General features: G+C 42.9%; 1 protein-coding gene across 1 annotated transcript in view; it reads right to left on the bottom strand.

Annotated features, from left to right (window-relative positions):
• The window catches only part of csk (C-terminal Src kinase), a 70,499-nt gene that overhangs the window by 23,557 nt on the left and 31,119 nt on the right, over positions 1-15,823 (bottom strand). Inside the window, exons 2-4 of the mRNA XM_056278325.1 lie at positions 8,458-8,541; positions 6,040-6,153; positions 5,146-5,258 (exon numbers count right to left, since the gene is read on the bottom strand). Coding sequence (XP_056134300.1) covers positions 5,146-5,258; positions 6,040-6,153; positions 8,458-8,472 — 242 coding nt within the window. The 5' untranslated portion in view covers positions 8,473-8,541. The remainder of the gene's footprint in view (positions 1-5,145; positions 5,259-6,039; positions 6,154-8,457; positions 8,542-15,823) is intronic.

The following is a 15,823-nucleotide window of genomic DNA, read 5'->3' as shown; positions in this document are numbered from 1 at the left end:
ACTTAAATCCCCTTTCTTCCCCATTCTGATGCTCGGTTTGAACTGCAGCAGATCGTCTTGACCATGTCTACATGCCTAAATGCATTGAGTTGCTGCCATGTGATTGGCTGATTAGAAATTTGCATTAACGAGCAGTTGGACAGGTGTGCCTAATAAAGTGGCCGGTGAGTGTATATATATATATATATATATATATATATAAACTTCATCTGTGTATATCTTATACTGTGTTTGCTGTGTTTTTCTATTTCTGTCTTGCACTGTTTGGTGAAGGCGCAGCCCTTATTTAATTTTTATATACGTATATTCTTTATGAGACAGTACAAGCCTGTTTCATGCCATAAGCAATCATCAGCTGTCAATAAAGCTACATGGGAAAGAACATACCATTTGCTGCCTCGTCACGCACATCACGTGCACAACGTCCAATGGGGAAGGGACAGGTGCGACATTCAAAAATTCAAAAACACATGATCGCTAATAGTCCAATGGGGGGTAGGGTGGGTGGTATTTGTCTGTTGTCATGATTTATTTATAATTACAAAATAGGTGCTTATACATATGTCTGCAACTGCCAGCCAATTCATTCCTGTTATTCAATGTGGACATTCCTGGTTTGCAAATGATAAAATATGTTTCAGTTAGACATAGATTGCACATTTTACTGCTGGTTGAATATGCTTTGTTCTTTGAGAGAACTTTCCAGGCGGTTTAATAATTAATGTTTCTGTCCACCAATGACCAAATATTAGGGCTTAAAGATGTTACATTCTGTAAACGGTTGTTTCTAAAGCTACACGTGTGCATTAAACCTCTTTTTGAATGTTCTCTCTGTTAGACCGACGTATGTCTCTATTTTACCGTTGTCATTGCTCGTCACTGTAGCTTGGTAGAAAACTCCCTTCGTCTGGCATTTTCCCTCAAGGAGGCACGAGTCGTTCACATGGCAGTTGCAGTCGGGGGAGTCCGATTGTGATGAAGGTGTCTTTGATTTGTTCATGATTCTTGTGTTGTGGGACGATATTATTTGTTGAATGTTAGGCATGCAGCTGTAACTAATTTTGATGGTGTGCCTATTGAATATCTTCCTCAGTTGATGGTCCGGGCTAAAACACTTATCCACAAGTTCAAAAAACTGCTTAGTGATGTTTGTGGCCACGGTATCACTGTAGGGTGGGCTGTACCAGGTGATGTTTCGTTTTTTGCTACGTTTGTTGATTTGCTGGCAGTCGGTAATTAATGGTGGATTGTACTTGAGCTTAAGATTGTAGCCGTTCTTCTGTAATGCATACTGTCACCTCCACTTCCCCAAGGTCCTACACTCAGACACGCTAGCAGCCCATCAATCCAGAGCACAAAACATTGATCCGCATCACTCTCTGAGTGAAAGACTGTTGGCCACTAACAGTAGCAGTTAAGCCCGCAGGGTCTCTGTCAGCATTGGCTAGAAAGAGAGAGAGGTCGGTAATCAACAGCTGTAATTGATTTAGCCATGTCATATTTTTTTTCTTCTTTCTTTTAACCCCCTTGGCTCCTGCCTCTTCGTCCACTGCTTTTACGCCGCTGCTCCTCAGACAGAGCAGAGCGGAGACCCTTGTGGCAAAGCAGCTTAATGCGGGTCGAGTTGATTAGATCGGACCAGGCAGCTTCTCCAATGGACAGCAGCTCCTTAACTCCCATTAATCCGAGAGCAGGCACCAGGCATGCCTGGCCCAGGCCCACAGATGTGCAGGGGGCGGGGTGGCTAAAAACTCATCTCTACAAAGTTCCTCGTTTCATCTTCTCCCCCATGAACCTCATCCCCCGCCCCGTCTTCATTAGGCACAATTTGCTTTTGTCAAAAATGAATAGGAACCTTCTGACAACTCACCTTAGCATTTGTTTTTTTTTTCAGTCCTTCTGTAACATTACTGTCAGGATGCCATTGCTATACAATTTCAACTCCAAACTAATGGTTGCTTCAAATATTGGCAGATTATTCCCTTGCGGCGCTCACTGACATTTGTTCTTAATAAGGGTGTCAGCTGAATGCCTACAATGTCAGAGCGAGTGTAGGAGAGTGGGGATGGAGACACAGCTCCATGCCAAACACCACACTGTCCTGTCTGCTGCAATGAACTGAGGCACTGACTCATTATTATCATGTCACCTTGTGACACACATCAGGTGGTTTGTACCAAATAACAAGGCAGTCAACAACAACAACAACAACAACAACAATAGGGGAGGAGGAGGGAACAGCAGTCAGAAGTCTTCTCATGGTGGGTGGTGTTGCCTTCTTCCACCAGGGTCCACAAGGGCAGATGCCTGCCACAGGGGGGCAACAGAGAGGGAGTGAGATGGAGTCGAGCATCTATGGGTCAGGGTGAGTGTGGGGACAGGAGACAACAGCTGAGGCCTTATGTAACCCAGCGGAGAGGGTGAGGTCTTCCCTGAGACATCTGTTCGTGATTTGTAAAGAAAAAAAAAAAAAAAAAAACAAACAAAACACAAACAGCTCCCTTTGAGTTATTCCTAATATCCCTGGATGACTGGGTCCTGAGTGATCTGAGCGATATGAAGTAACCATTCAACTATGTTATGATCTCATCAACAGGAGTGGGACAGAGGGGAGGTTGGCAACAATAAACGCTAAGTTTCTGGAAGGTTGTCTATCGATATCCAGTCAAATCATTTGTGCCTTTTGCTTCTACTACTGGAGAGGCAGTTAACATAATCAGTTGATAACCACATACACCACCTGCAACCGACACCAATTGATAACCATATCCACCACCTGCAACCAATAATCAGTTGATAACCATATCCACCACCTGCAACCAATACCAGTTGATAACCAGATCCACCACCTGCAACCAATACCAGTTGATAACCAGATCCACCACCTGCAACCGACACCAGTTGATAACCATAGCAACAACCTGCAACTGATACCAGTTGATAACCATATGCACCACCTGCAACCGATGAGTTGATAACCATATCCATCACCTGCAATTGATACCAGTTGATAGTCATAGCCACCACCTGCAACCAATACCAGTTGATAGCCATATCCATCACCTGCAACTGATACCAGTTGATAACCATATCCACCACCTGCAATCGACAAGGGTGAGAAGACAGCTACAGCTATCCAGGGCCTCCAGATGCTTAATAGTTACTTTTTAAAGGCTACCGAAACAACCAAATGAGAATGTGTGGGCGCTAGTACTTTTTTCTTTTTCTTTTTTTAGTTAACCATTACACATTTACTATATTAGCCTTTTGATTGAGTTGATCATCAAAATAGTCTGAGAAATTATGTTAACTGGTAGATAAGCAAACCCCCATAAATTTAATCAGAGCAAGGGGTCCGCGGTGGTGTAGCGGTCTAAGCATCGGCTTTGTGTCGATGCAGTTGCCCACTGGGGACCGGGGTTCGAGTCCCGGTCTTGTTAGATCCGACTATGGCCGGACTCGGTGAAGCAGCAATAATTGGCAACGCTGTCCTCGGGAGGGGGGCGGAGTCGGCTTGTGTTCATCACATGAATGCGTCTCTGTGTGTGTCGGAATAGCAGTGATTCGGCCTGGACTCGCCTAGTCACGGAAGTGGCGAGGCGTCTCCTTCGAGACTACCAGCCGGAGAGATGCAGTTGGCGAATGCATGCAGTGCGAGGGTGGGTGTTTGAACTAAAATAGGGATCGATTGGCCACTAAATTGGAAGAAAGAAGGGAAAAATCAGAAATAAATTTATAAAAGAAAAATTTAATCAGAGCTACATCAACTCTGGGGGAAAAAATATTGTGCAAAAAAGAAAAAAAATACATGTTGTGTTTGTATACATGTATTTTAGCAGCCACTATTAAATTACTTGTTTTCTGTCTTTGTAAGGTATCACTATGAAAGCCTCGGGGCCTTGTGGCTGACAACATCTCTGCTCTGTGTGATGACACTATAGCGGCCCTTGTGCTCGCGCCATTCCCATCCTTCATTTGCATAAGCCTTTCGTTACATTTTCCTCTATTTGAAATAGCTGCCATTTCAAAGAGCCTGATTCAAATCTGCTGTGCAGCCAGTTTTGCCTCTGTGGCAGTCGCCCAGAGAGAGAGAGAGAGAGAGACAGAGACAGAGAGAGAGAGAGTGAGAGTGAAAGAGAAGCCACAGTGTAAAAAACAAGTTATTTTGGTTGCACAAAAGCACTTGGCAAATGATTGCAACTCTATTTCTAATCATTAATAGTTGACATTGAAAACCACCTTTTATGATTTTATATAACATTAACTCTGCAGCCTTATGTGAAAGTAAAAAGATGGTTTAATGGGACTTTCTGTCTTTTATCATTTAAAATCAGTTTTTAGATTTTCTTTTAAATAAATTAATGAATTATCTCCATAAGCCCTACACTTAGGGCTGGGCAATATGGACAAAATCAAATATCACGATATAGTTTATGGAATACATCGATATTGATATTTTGAGGGTATTGTAGAGATAACTATTGGTGGTCTTGCAAAATATTTACACAATGACATTTTTGATAAACACTCATTAGTAATGTGGATATGATGTCCGAACAGGTAGAGACGCAATATAACAGCTAGAACAGTCTAATAAGCTCAGGAAATTGCATCTCTTTAATGTAATGCAGCCTTTAAAAGCAGGAAAAAAAGTTATGTCACATCACGATATTTCATCTTATATCCCGATATCAATATAATATCGATATATTGCCCAGCTCTACCTATACTACTTAATATAATGTATACTGTAAATTTATATAGTTAAGATTAACATCAGCCTGAAAATTTGGGCTAACCATTCCCATTGCAGAAGCTCACTAATCAGGGGGATGTGCAGTACAATTACTTGTACAAACGGCAAAGATTATTCAAGACGCATACACACATGCTGTAAGATATACACAACATTGTAAGATCCACACACAAACACCACGTACCTATACACACGCAAACATGACACCGATACACAAAGACACATATGATATTTAAAATACACACACACACACACACACACACACACACACACACACACACACAGTACAATGGATTGTGCGACCCCAAACAGCCAACAGTATAGTAGATGTGCATGTATACATTCAACGTTTACATGGCTTTCCCTTAGGCTACATGAAAACTACTTACGGCATTAAACTGAGTTTCCCTCCTGATTTGACTCCTTCTCTTTTCTGGACATAGTTCGCTGGAATGGTGCCTTCCCTTCCCCCCTGGTTTCTCGCTCTGTACCAGTTCGGATCCTGAAACAACCCATTGCACATGGTCGTCAGCACAGCATCTCATCAATGAGAAAGGGATGAGAAAAGGACTGACGAGGAGGTACAACAAAGCTGTATTCCAGGGTCTCAAGTGGCTTAGAGGGTGGCGCGTGACACCAACAGTGTCCAAGTCTGGGGTTTTCATTCCCCTTGTGTAGCACAATGGGCAGGTCATGGCATTGGCAATGTTAGAGGGCCCATTCCCAATTCTTGCAACCATGCTGAAAATGGTACTATGGATACATTTTCTTAAGCATGCATATATTGTGCGGTTTGGTGCCATTTAATGCTGGCAAAGAGGCAGGACCCAAACTAGATTAGGATTCTGTCAATGAAATTAATCAGAATCATTTTTATTGGCCATGTAGGTTTGCACAAATATGGAATTTGACTCAAGTTTCATGGCTCTCTGTGTAATTAACATAGAATAACAACACAACACAACAATCTTCAGATATATACACAAGGATTGATTATGTACAGGCAAAAAAAGAGGTGATAAGGTGCCGAGAATATGAATAAGGCTCTGAATAACCAATCAGACCCAGGGCATTTGAAAAGGTGCGGTGTGTGCTGAGGAGAATTATAGGAAATACAACTCCTTTAAATTTTTAATTTAAAGATGGTGCAGGCTCTTTAGTATTTTTAGACAGTTTCTTTCCCCCTCGCGGGGAAAAAAATCTGGCAGGGGTGGCAGCTTCTACACTTGATTGTTAAAAAGCTCGCTATCTTATCAAGTGAACCAAGTCTCAGTCATCCTCACCCTGGTAACTCCGATGATGGTCAACACATCTCCTTTACAGAAGGGCAGGTCCTGTTCGTTGGTGGTCTGGAAGTTATACTTGGCTACACACTCTGTGCCAGTCGCCCATGGTGCCTGTACAAGGGGACAAAGAGAAGGGCAAACGCATGCTAAACATACAACATCAACTTAATTGCTGTTGTCCTTTATATGTTAAGTAGAGATGTCATATTTTTAGCCACTTCCTGTAGTTGGATGATTAGGAAAATCTTGAATAAGGTATGTTTCACAGAACATTGATTCTATATTGTACAGCATAATAGCTTGGGAAAACTGGTCATGCATTTTTTGTGGCTACATAATGTGTTTATGTACTGAACCCCATTTTTTTATTTAGACGTGTAACATGTGAAATGAAGATGCACTGAAGAGATTTGTGCATAAGAAGATTTAGCTCAGCCACTGAGACAGCGAGGTAATGTGAGACCACTAAAATGGGGATGAACATTTTAATGGAAAAGTGCACACTGGTTATCTGAATTAGCATTGCATTCGGTTTAAGTGCATTCAGGCATGTATGCATCTGTGAGCATATTGTCCCCAGTGGGACTGTGCTTTGATGCGTGGCTAGATCTGTGTGTGTGTGTGTGTGTGTGTGTGTGTGTGTGTGTGTGTGTGTGTGTGTGAGAGAGAGAGAGAGAGCGACAGAGCGACTGAGTGTGTTTGTGTAACTGCTGCTCCACTTGAAATCTTGCAGGGATTTATGTTTTGAACATCTATAGATTGCTCTTTAAACCATGCTGAGGCTACATTTCCATTCCATTTGAGGGACTCAGCTGATGCTCTAATCCAGAGTGATTTATGAGCGTGAAGGTAGAATCAAGCTTCACTTCCTGAATCACAAACATTGCAAAAAAAAAAAAACAACCAAAAACCCAGCGGTAATGTGCACAAGGACCAGCATCCAAGTGGCCAGAAAATATTCCCGTGATCATTTTTAAGAACTGTTGGCTTTTTTTTAATCATTATATCTGACTTTTAGATAAATTACACCTTTGATTCTTGTAACTTTTAAAAATCTGGAGAAATCTGAGACACCCTTTAGTTGCAAACAAAACTATTTCATGAGTTGATCATATTGATCTTCTATGGATCAGCCTCTCTCTAAGGGTGTTAGTTGACTGTCCACTTTTTTGGACAAGCTTGCCCTTTATAAAAAAAAACAAACAACAACCAAATGTGTGTACTGGATCAGGTTCAGCTAACCCACAGTGTCCAAGCTTAGATGTTGTGTAGCTGGGTGCAGTAGTGAGGAGTCCCTGGAGGAACAAAAGACTAACGGGGGAGGTTTTTAGGAAGCGTATGACGTTAGAGATTTCCAGCTTCCACTTTTCTCCATTGTACTTTATCAGCTGGGCTAAGAAACAAAGTAGCTTCCATCCCCAGTGCCAACTGCACAAGTAAGTACCTGAATGTGTGTTTTTTGTGGCCAGTGTTAACCCTCACACATCTCAAGGTCCAGATCAAAGACGGACCATGGTAGTGGTTTATATTGTTGTTTAGCGAGGCCAATATTAACGGCTTTTGTGAGGAGCTAGCTCCAACGTGTAGCTAACACTAGCTAGCTAGTTCAAGCCACTTGCATTCATCAACTGGGGTGAGAAACAGAGCGGCTTTGGTTTGCAGCTGTTGTTGAAAACAAGGGATAGCCCTACAAATGCTGAACCTGAATAAGTAAGTTTTTGAACATGTGTTTTTGATAACCATTACCGATTAATATTGCCATAACAAGTGGCGCTGACTAAAGTTTGAAATGGCTTTGGGTGCTGTTGCTGTCTGAGCGGCATACAAACTTACCAGCGAATCTCATGGTCAATCCTCCCAGATGTTGAATGGTGTAATTCGACAGACAGTTTGCCGTGTTAAATACCAGCTAATTGGTGTTAGATAATAAAAAGTGTTCTTTCTCTTGTCTTGTAACATCGTCTGTAGCTGAATGACCAAGGAAGTTGACAGAGCATCTCCCAACAACGCCAGCTTTCAGCTGTCACTCAAATGATACTCACACTCAGCGGTGTGAGGTCTACATGACTTTTCCATTTAGCATACATCTCTAAAAATACGCTTCACCTTCTTTTAAAAAATGAAAAAGAAAAAAAAGTTACTTAACATCATTATCACATGGAGGCCAAACCTGGTCTGCTGCTTGACAGATCAATGTGATGCACTCATAAAATTAGCCAGGCAGTAGATGGCTGGGTGGGCAGAGTGAATAATACAAATCTTGCTCCTCCCCTCCACATCTATATACCGAGAGAACTCTTGGACAAAACAAAGAATTGCACCAACATAGCTGCTAAGTAGCCAACAATATATGACAGTACGGTGTTCATGAAGAGCAAGTATGCAATCACTCATCCACCTAAAAGCTTGACTCACCTGGATCCCAGACATGATGAAGGGAGCAGGGCAGCAGGCGTCCTCAGGCAGGTAGCGGTCAGTGTTCAGCTGCTACCATCAGAGCTGCACATCAACAGAAAAAAAAAACAAGTACAGAGATATTAAAGATATATTCAGTGATTTAACTGATCATGTACATTTTATTTTGAGATGATCCCCGTAGCGAAATTTACATTCTGCATTTAACCCATCCTAGCTGTGTAGCTAGGAGCAGTGGGCAGCTGACGTATTGTTGAAATCTAGGTTATCATGGCATTTGATCAAATATGAGCTTTTAGGAGCATTTTATCCAAGTTAGCATCTGTATGCTGCTGCAGTGTTAACCAACTATCTAACTGCTTATATTTACATAGAGGATTAACGCAAACCAGTCACAACATTTGTCCTTGCATTAAATGGTAGCTGCAATGATTTTCAAAATGGGAAAAGTTCTAAATCTATCAAGCCACCTAGTAAACAAAGCCAGTAGTGAACTACTGTTGCAACAAGGGGCGCCATACTGCCAATTACAGACTGGGTCTTTAAATGATCCGGTTTTGACTGTACTATAAAAAAAAAAAAATTTAAATTGGGGGGGGGGGGGAGTAATGGTAACAAATAGTTACAATTTAAGGTGTGCACAGACTTTGACAGAAAATTATGATTATTTCTTTCCTGTGTCACAGCAGACTCTAATCCATAAATCCTCAGACGGTAACACAATCCAGGTGAAAAGTTTGGCATTGGTACAGGACTAGTCACCACCAACAGACATGCCTTTTCACAACAAATTGGACTGGAGCCTGTGGCCCAGTGAAACAAATGGAAACAAGTGGTAAAACAACAGTGAACATGTTGATCTCAACATATAATATTGTGTCTTATGTGTCAAGCTATTTTAAAACAAAGTAACTCCTAGTTGTGACTTCTCATCAACAAGGGTATACATGCAACAAATGCAACAACCTAAAAGTAACCTATACTATTCCATTTAATGCTGTTTGTATAGTGAATACTAGGTAAGGCAAAACACATTCATCACAGAAAAAAAATTAAATATAATATGCATCAGTATTATCATAACCCCAGGTCCTGGCCAACAAGCTTGAGAACCAGAGGCCTAGACTGAAATGTGGCAGAGAGGAAGGAGGCTCTTTAGCATTAGCCAATTCTGTGGAGTTTCTCCCCAAAACAGCCAATCATTTGTCAGTTTGGAATGATCTTGAGAGAGAGAGAGAGAGAGAGAGAGAGAGAGAGAGAGAGAGAGAGAGAGAGAGAGAGAGAGAGAGAGAGAGAGAGAGAGAGAGAGAGAGAGAGAGAGAGAGAGAGAGAGAGAGAGAGAGAGAGAGAGAGAGAGAGAGAGGAGAGAGAGAGAGAGAGAGAGAGAGCGACGCGAGCGAGCGAGAGAGCAAGAGAGAGATTCTTCCCTCCAAGTCAGATGTGTGGTTGATGCAGCAGCCTCCATTATGCTGGCACTCAACTAAAGTGTGTGTTGTAGCCATAGCTAAGTGGACTGGCATGCAGGTTGAACACATTGGATGTCAGTCCTGAGGCTTGTTTTGTGTGTGATTATGAGAGAATGCACATGTGTACACCTATAGGAGTGTGTATGTCTTTGTGTATATGTGTGTGCGTGTTTCATGGTGTCCCCCCCGGAGGGAAGCAGCATGGCCATTTGGCCTGGAATGCACCCAATGGGACAGGCGCATGCAGGCACAGAGGAGCAATGTGGTATTGACTGATTTCAAAGTAAACAAGGCACAGCCTAAAAGAGAGAGAAGGACGACTCAAGACTGGTTTCTGTGCAGACACATGAGCAGAGAGACGACAGACAGACAGACAGACAGAGGTCACTAGGTATCAGGGAGACAGGGAAATGGAATGTTCCATCAATTCAAGGGAGACATTGAGTTATTTCATGCAGCCTGTAGTGGCTCTTGTCTACTTGCATCTCATTTACGAGCAGCACTGAGAACATGAAGTTGAAAAAAAAAAACCCGGAGGAAGTAGTTGACGCATATTTTCCAAAAGCTTCATGTGAGGGAGGGAGGGAGGGAGGGAGGGAGGGAGGGGTGGGGTTTCCTTCATCACAATGCTCGTGATGTGGTGCGGGGCCAACGGGAGGAAGTACTCTGATCACTGTCTGGTCCTCTGACAGACCACAGCCGTTCTGAACAGTGAGTCTCAAATTCACAGGAGGCCTTGCAAACGCTGCTTACAAAATATGACAAATGCTTGAACAATATCGAGTTGCAAAGCCTTTTTGTGCAATCTACGTCCAAGGTTTTTTTTTGTTTTTTTTTTTCCTAAACAAGGTTCCCTCTATCCCTTCATCTATATTTCCACTTGGTGACAGGAGTAGATTGATTTACTGTTTCCCAGGGGAAATCAACAAACCCTCACTAGATTCATCTGCTTCACATGGGAAAAAAAAGACATTCCTTACACTGTACTGTTGACGCAGGCATCGCTTGGGCGTTGGCTTTGGGAAAATCCTATACCAAAAGTAACCTAACGCTCACTGAAATTTTTACAAGCCAATAACATCATGTCTCTATCATGAACCACTTGCAACTGGTTCATGCTGTGTCTGAGCGCATCAATAGCGTTACTTCGCAGTGCTGCCATATCCTGTGCTGAAACAGGAAACTGCCTAATTGCAGAGCTCTGCAGATTTGTATGCAAAATGACAGCACCAAATATAGTCAAGGCCAGGCAGCTCTGTTGCACCCAGAGGGCGCCCACTTCTTTCATTTTGCCATTCTTTAGGTTTAGGGTGCAACGCGGCGGAAAAAGAAGGGGCGGTGTCTACAGAATGGTGCTTTTCACCTACCCACAGCCCGACTAGCTAGCCAATGGAAGGGTGGCAAGTGAGTGCTATTCTTATCGTCTCTCCCCAGCACTGAAGAATGAATGCCCTGGAGCTATTCTGGGGCTTCGGCTTCACACTGCGCCCCATCTCTATCCTCAAGTTAAAGTGATAGTCAACACGGTTCGACTGTAAAAATTGTGTATAATTTCTCGTAGAGGATGGGATCTTTGGGCTCCAACATTGCCAGGAGCTGGGGAGTCATTTCGGGCTGTGACGATTACTGCAATACCGTGGTCATATGATGTCTACCGCGCAGTTGACCTCATTACCACCATCACTGCAATTTATTTTATTTTTTATTTTTTGCCGGTGAAAGTTACAGGAGTGCATGTGGTGTGTGATTATGAATATGAATATAAACACAATAATAAATATAAACACAGCAACTGTTTAGTTATCATTATTGACTGTTTTCAATCCTATGTTCAAGGGTTTTTGGACAACAAAACTTCAGTCGCTCGGCACTTCAGCTTCGTGAGCGAGGGACAGTCCATTAATCATATGGGGGGGATTTCTTTTGTGTGTGTCTGACTATTATTAATTATTTCTAGGCTTGAGTACTTGTGATATCTACAGATAGCATTCAATTGAATATATATATATATATATATATACGTATATATATATATATTTATTTTTTTTGGCTTTGAGCTAGATGATAAGGGGCAGCCAGTGAATTTGGAAGAGGCGATATGCCGCATTTGTAGGAGAAAAAAAAAAAGGATCCGTCTCACGAGGAAATCCGTCTAATCTAAGAACACGTTTTAGAATTAACCCTCGGACCTGGCAGCAGCACACCTGCCAGAGTGGGTTGGCCAACAACATTCCATCCTTTTGACAAATAAAATATAAACCCAATATAAAAAAAAAAAATAAAAAAAAACAATTTGGTGGTATTATTGGCGGTAAAATGACAAACTGTGGGGATATGTTGCTTTTTCACCATGGTAAGAAAAATCTATACTGTCACAGCCGTAGATTCATTCCCCTTGTAATTTAATGTCATTGGAGAAGCTTGACACCAACACCACCAGGGGGCTTTGTTTCCCACTGAGGCAACCCTGACTCAAAATACATCCAGTGAATGTGCTGAAAGGTGCTTTGAGAGAAAGAAAAAAAAAAGTGTATCAAACGGAATCTAACTTGAATGGTAAAAAAAAAACAAAAAAAAAAAACAACCTACGGTAACAACAGAAACTAACACAACCATGTCCCTTGCACTATAAAATGGAGTGACTCATCAGTATTCATTAGTGTTTTTACTTATTGTTAATATATCCTGACCATGTTTTGGCAATAGAATTGCATAATTTTGTCATGCCAGTAAAGCAAACTGAGTTGAACTGAGTCTGAGTGGGAAAACTTGCGGCATCAAAGAAACCCCCCCCCCCCCAAAAAAACCCCGCTACCCGTGTACCAGCTCGTAACTGTGATCAGCCCTGCACTATAACTTGCAACACACTTCAAAACACAGGTCAAGACAAGCTTAATACTACCACCAGAATAGGCATTTTAAGTATTACAATGGTATGATTCCACATACATTAAGATCATACACCAACATGGACGATCACTGACCATTTAGCATTGTAGGCTATTCAGGTTTACTTACACACACACACACACACACACACACACACACACACACACACACACACACACACACACACACACACACACACACACACACCTCTTCCTTCTGCTTCCCCTTCATTTTATTTCTCTGTATTACTGAACATCGTACTGATATCACTTTGGCAACCCACGCAGTGACATAACACCAGGCTGTGAGGTAGTCCTTCCCAGAATGCAGCACCACCTCTTCCTGTTACATGCAGTGACTCCAATTAGGGACAGGACCCTTAACATATATGGAATACCGGTGGTTCTCAATTCCGGTACGGTTGTTTTGCTTTGAGACTTTGATTCTCTCCTCTGTTCCACACCATCCACAATCATGACACAACGCTACTTTGAAGAAAAGCAAAGAGAGGAAAAGAACAGAAAATTGACATCACAGCGCAGTCAATCAGACCTTCCCAAAGATGAATCAATCCTCTCGAGGTGTTGGAAAACAAATCATCTCTGAACGACAAATCTAAGCTGGGTCTTCTCCCTCCACCCAGACAGCAGTGAAAGAGAAAGGACTCCTACACTGCTCTAATCTACCCACCTGAGATACAGGAAGGGGGGGTGCAGTGATCTGATATGTTGTTATCACACACACACACACACACACACACACACACACACACACACACACACACACACACACAGAAAGAGAAGAGCATGTGCATGGTAGGAAAAGAGATGGAGATTTGCTACTTTTGCTACTTGGTACAACTCTGTGGCAAATTAGCGACACATTCGGGGTTTTCCAACACAGGCGCATGAGCAAAGATGGTATGTACTACTATTAAAACCTAAAACTGTAAAACGCCAGATAAAACTGTTGTCTGCCAACACGGGGATCGCCAGATCAAATCCCCATGTTACCTCCGGCTTGGTCGGGTGTCCCTACAGACACAATTGGCCGTGTCTGTGGGTGGGAAGCCGGATGTGGTGTATGTCCTGGTTGCTGCACTAGCGCCTCCTCTGGTCAGTCGGGGCGCCTGTTCAGGGGGGAAGAGGGAACTGGGAGGAATAGCGTGATCCTCCCACACGCTACATCCCCTGGTGAAACTCCTCACTGTCAGGTGAAAATAAGTGGCTGGCGACTCCACATGTATCGGAGGAGGCATGTGGTAGTCTGCAGCCCTCCCCAGATTGGCCCAGGGGTTGGAGCAGTGACCGAGACAGCTCGGAAGAGTGGGGTAATTGGCAGGATACAATTGGGGAGGAAAAAAACCCCCAAACAATCAAAATAGAAAAACGTCAGAAACTGGAGGGAAGAGAGTGATGCAGATCAGCAGTTCTGCTCTCTACTGGTCTCTGCCATGTTTTCACAAGGACACGGCCTCAATTCAACCCGTCTTTCTTGAGCCAATTATGTCAACTCAAGTCAGGTGAAACTGCACACCACCGTGCCAAAAACCCATAAGGGGAAAGTGTCTTGGTGCATGGCTCAAGAATCCAGGAAAGAAAATCAATGAATGTTGAATCAGTTCATCTGGATACAACGTTTATTAACAGTCACGTTTATTGATATTCATGCCCTTATTTGTATATGAAACCAATCGTTGGTTTTGGTTGCTATGCAACTGTATTGTTAATAAGGGTGGGGATTCCTGCACTCAGTTTAGACTGAAGAGGTCACTTAGATGAGTATTGAAACGTTTCTGTCAATAAACGTTGTGTCCAGATGAACTGATTCAACTTTCTTTGACCATAAAGGGAAAAGCCACCCAAATATGGACTTCATGTCCTATTCCCACTCATGACCTTCAGACTAGTGACACCAGTGGCGTCTCACGGCTCTGACTGATGAATAAAGATGAGCAAAGACTGACTGGTTTCCTTTCCCTTTACTTGTCATGCGATACAACTGTGTCATTCTGTCTCCCATCTCGTGTTGCGTTTTCACTTTGACTGGTTATTTAGCTTGTCATCTTTTCTTTTTTTTTATTCTTGAGAAATTTTTAAAAGTGACAAATTTTTATAGGACTTACATTGTTTTATACATTATCGGTACAATTTAATAATTTCTTGTTCCCTTTCTTTTTCTGCATTTTTTGGGGGGATTTTCCCCCCCTTTTTTCTCCCCAATTGTACTTGGCCAATTACCCTATTTTCTAAGCTGTCCTGGTTGCTGCTCCACCCCCTCTGCCTTTACCGAGCCAGAGAGGGCTGCAGACTACCACATGCCTCCTCCAATACATGTCGAGTCGCCAGCAGCTTCTTTTCACCTGACAGTGAGGAGTTTCACCAGCGGGCTGTAGCGCGTGTGAGGATCATGCTATTCCCCCCCTCCCCACCGAACAGGTGCCCCGACCGACCAGAGGAGGCGCCAGTGCAGCAACCAGGACACATACCCCAGCTGGCTTTCCACCCGTAGACACAGCCAATTGTGTCTGTAGGAGCGCCTGACCAAGCCGGAGGGATTCAAACCGGCGATCCCCATTCCGTAGGCAACGGAATAGCTCGCTGCACTACCTGAACACCCCTTTTTCTGCATTTTTAATCAATTTTCTGTCACGTTCTATCACGGCCTGAAATCCTGGAGCAGGGAATGGGCAACATGATCCAGAAAGGGCTGGTGTGGGTGCAGGTCTTTGTTTCAAGCAAGCAGTTACACACCTGAGTGTACACATCAAGGTTAACTGCTTGGTTGAAATACAACAATTGGTTGACTAATAGAATCAGGTGTGTAACTGCTGGTTGGAACAAGACTATTGGTTGACTAATAGAATCAGGTGTGTAACTGCTGGTTGGAACAAAGACCTGCACCCACACCGGCCCTTTCTGGATGATGTTGCCCATCCCTGTCAGACCTGGAAATACCAAAGAGACTTTGTGGACTCAGATAGCCCTCAAGAGTGACTTTTAAGTTTCAAA

The sequence above is a fragment of the Lampris incognitus genome, chromosome 4 (assembly GCF_029633865.1).
Source record: "Lampris incognitus isolate fLamInc1 chromosome 4, fLamInc1.hap2, whole genome shotgun sequence".
In the NCBI taxonomy this organism is placed as follows: Eukaryota; Metazoa; Chordata; class Actinopteri; order Lampriformes; family Lampridae; genus Lampris; species Lampris incognitus.
The sequence above is the reverse complement of the archived record's forward strand: the minus strand, read 5'-3'. Positions and strand labels throughout refer to the sequence as shown.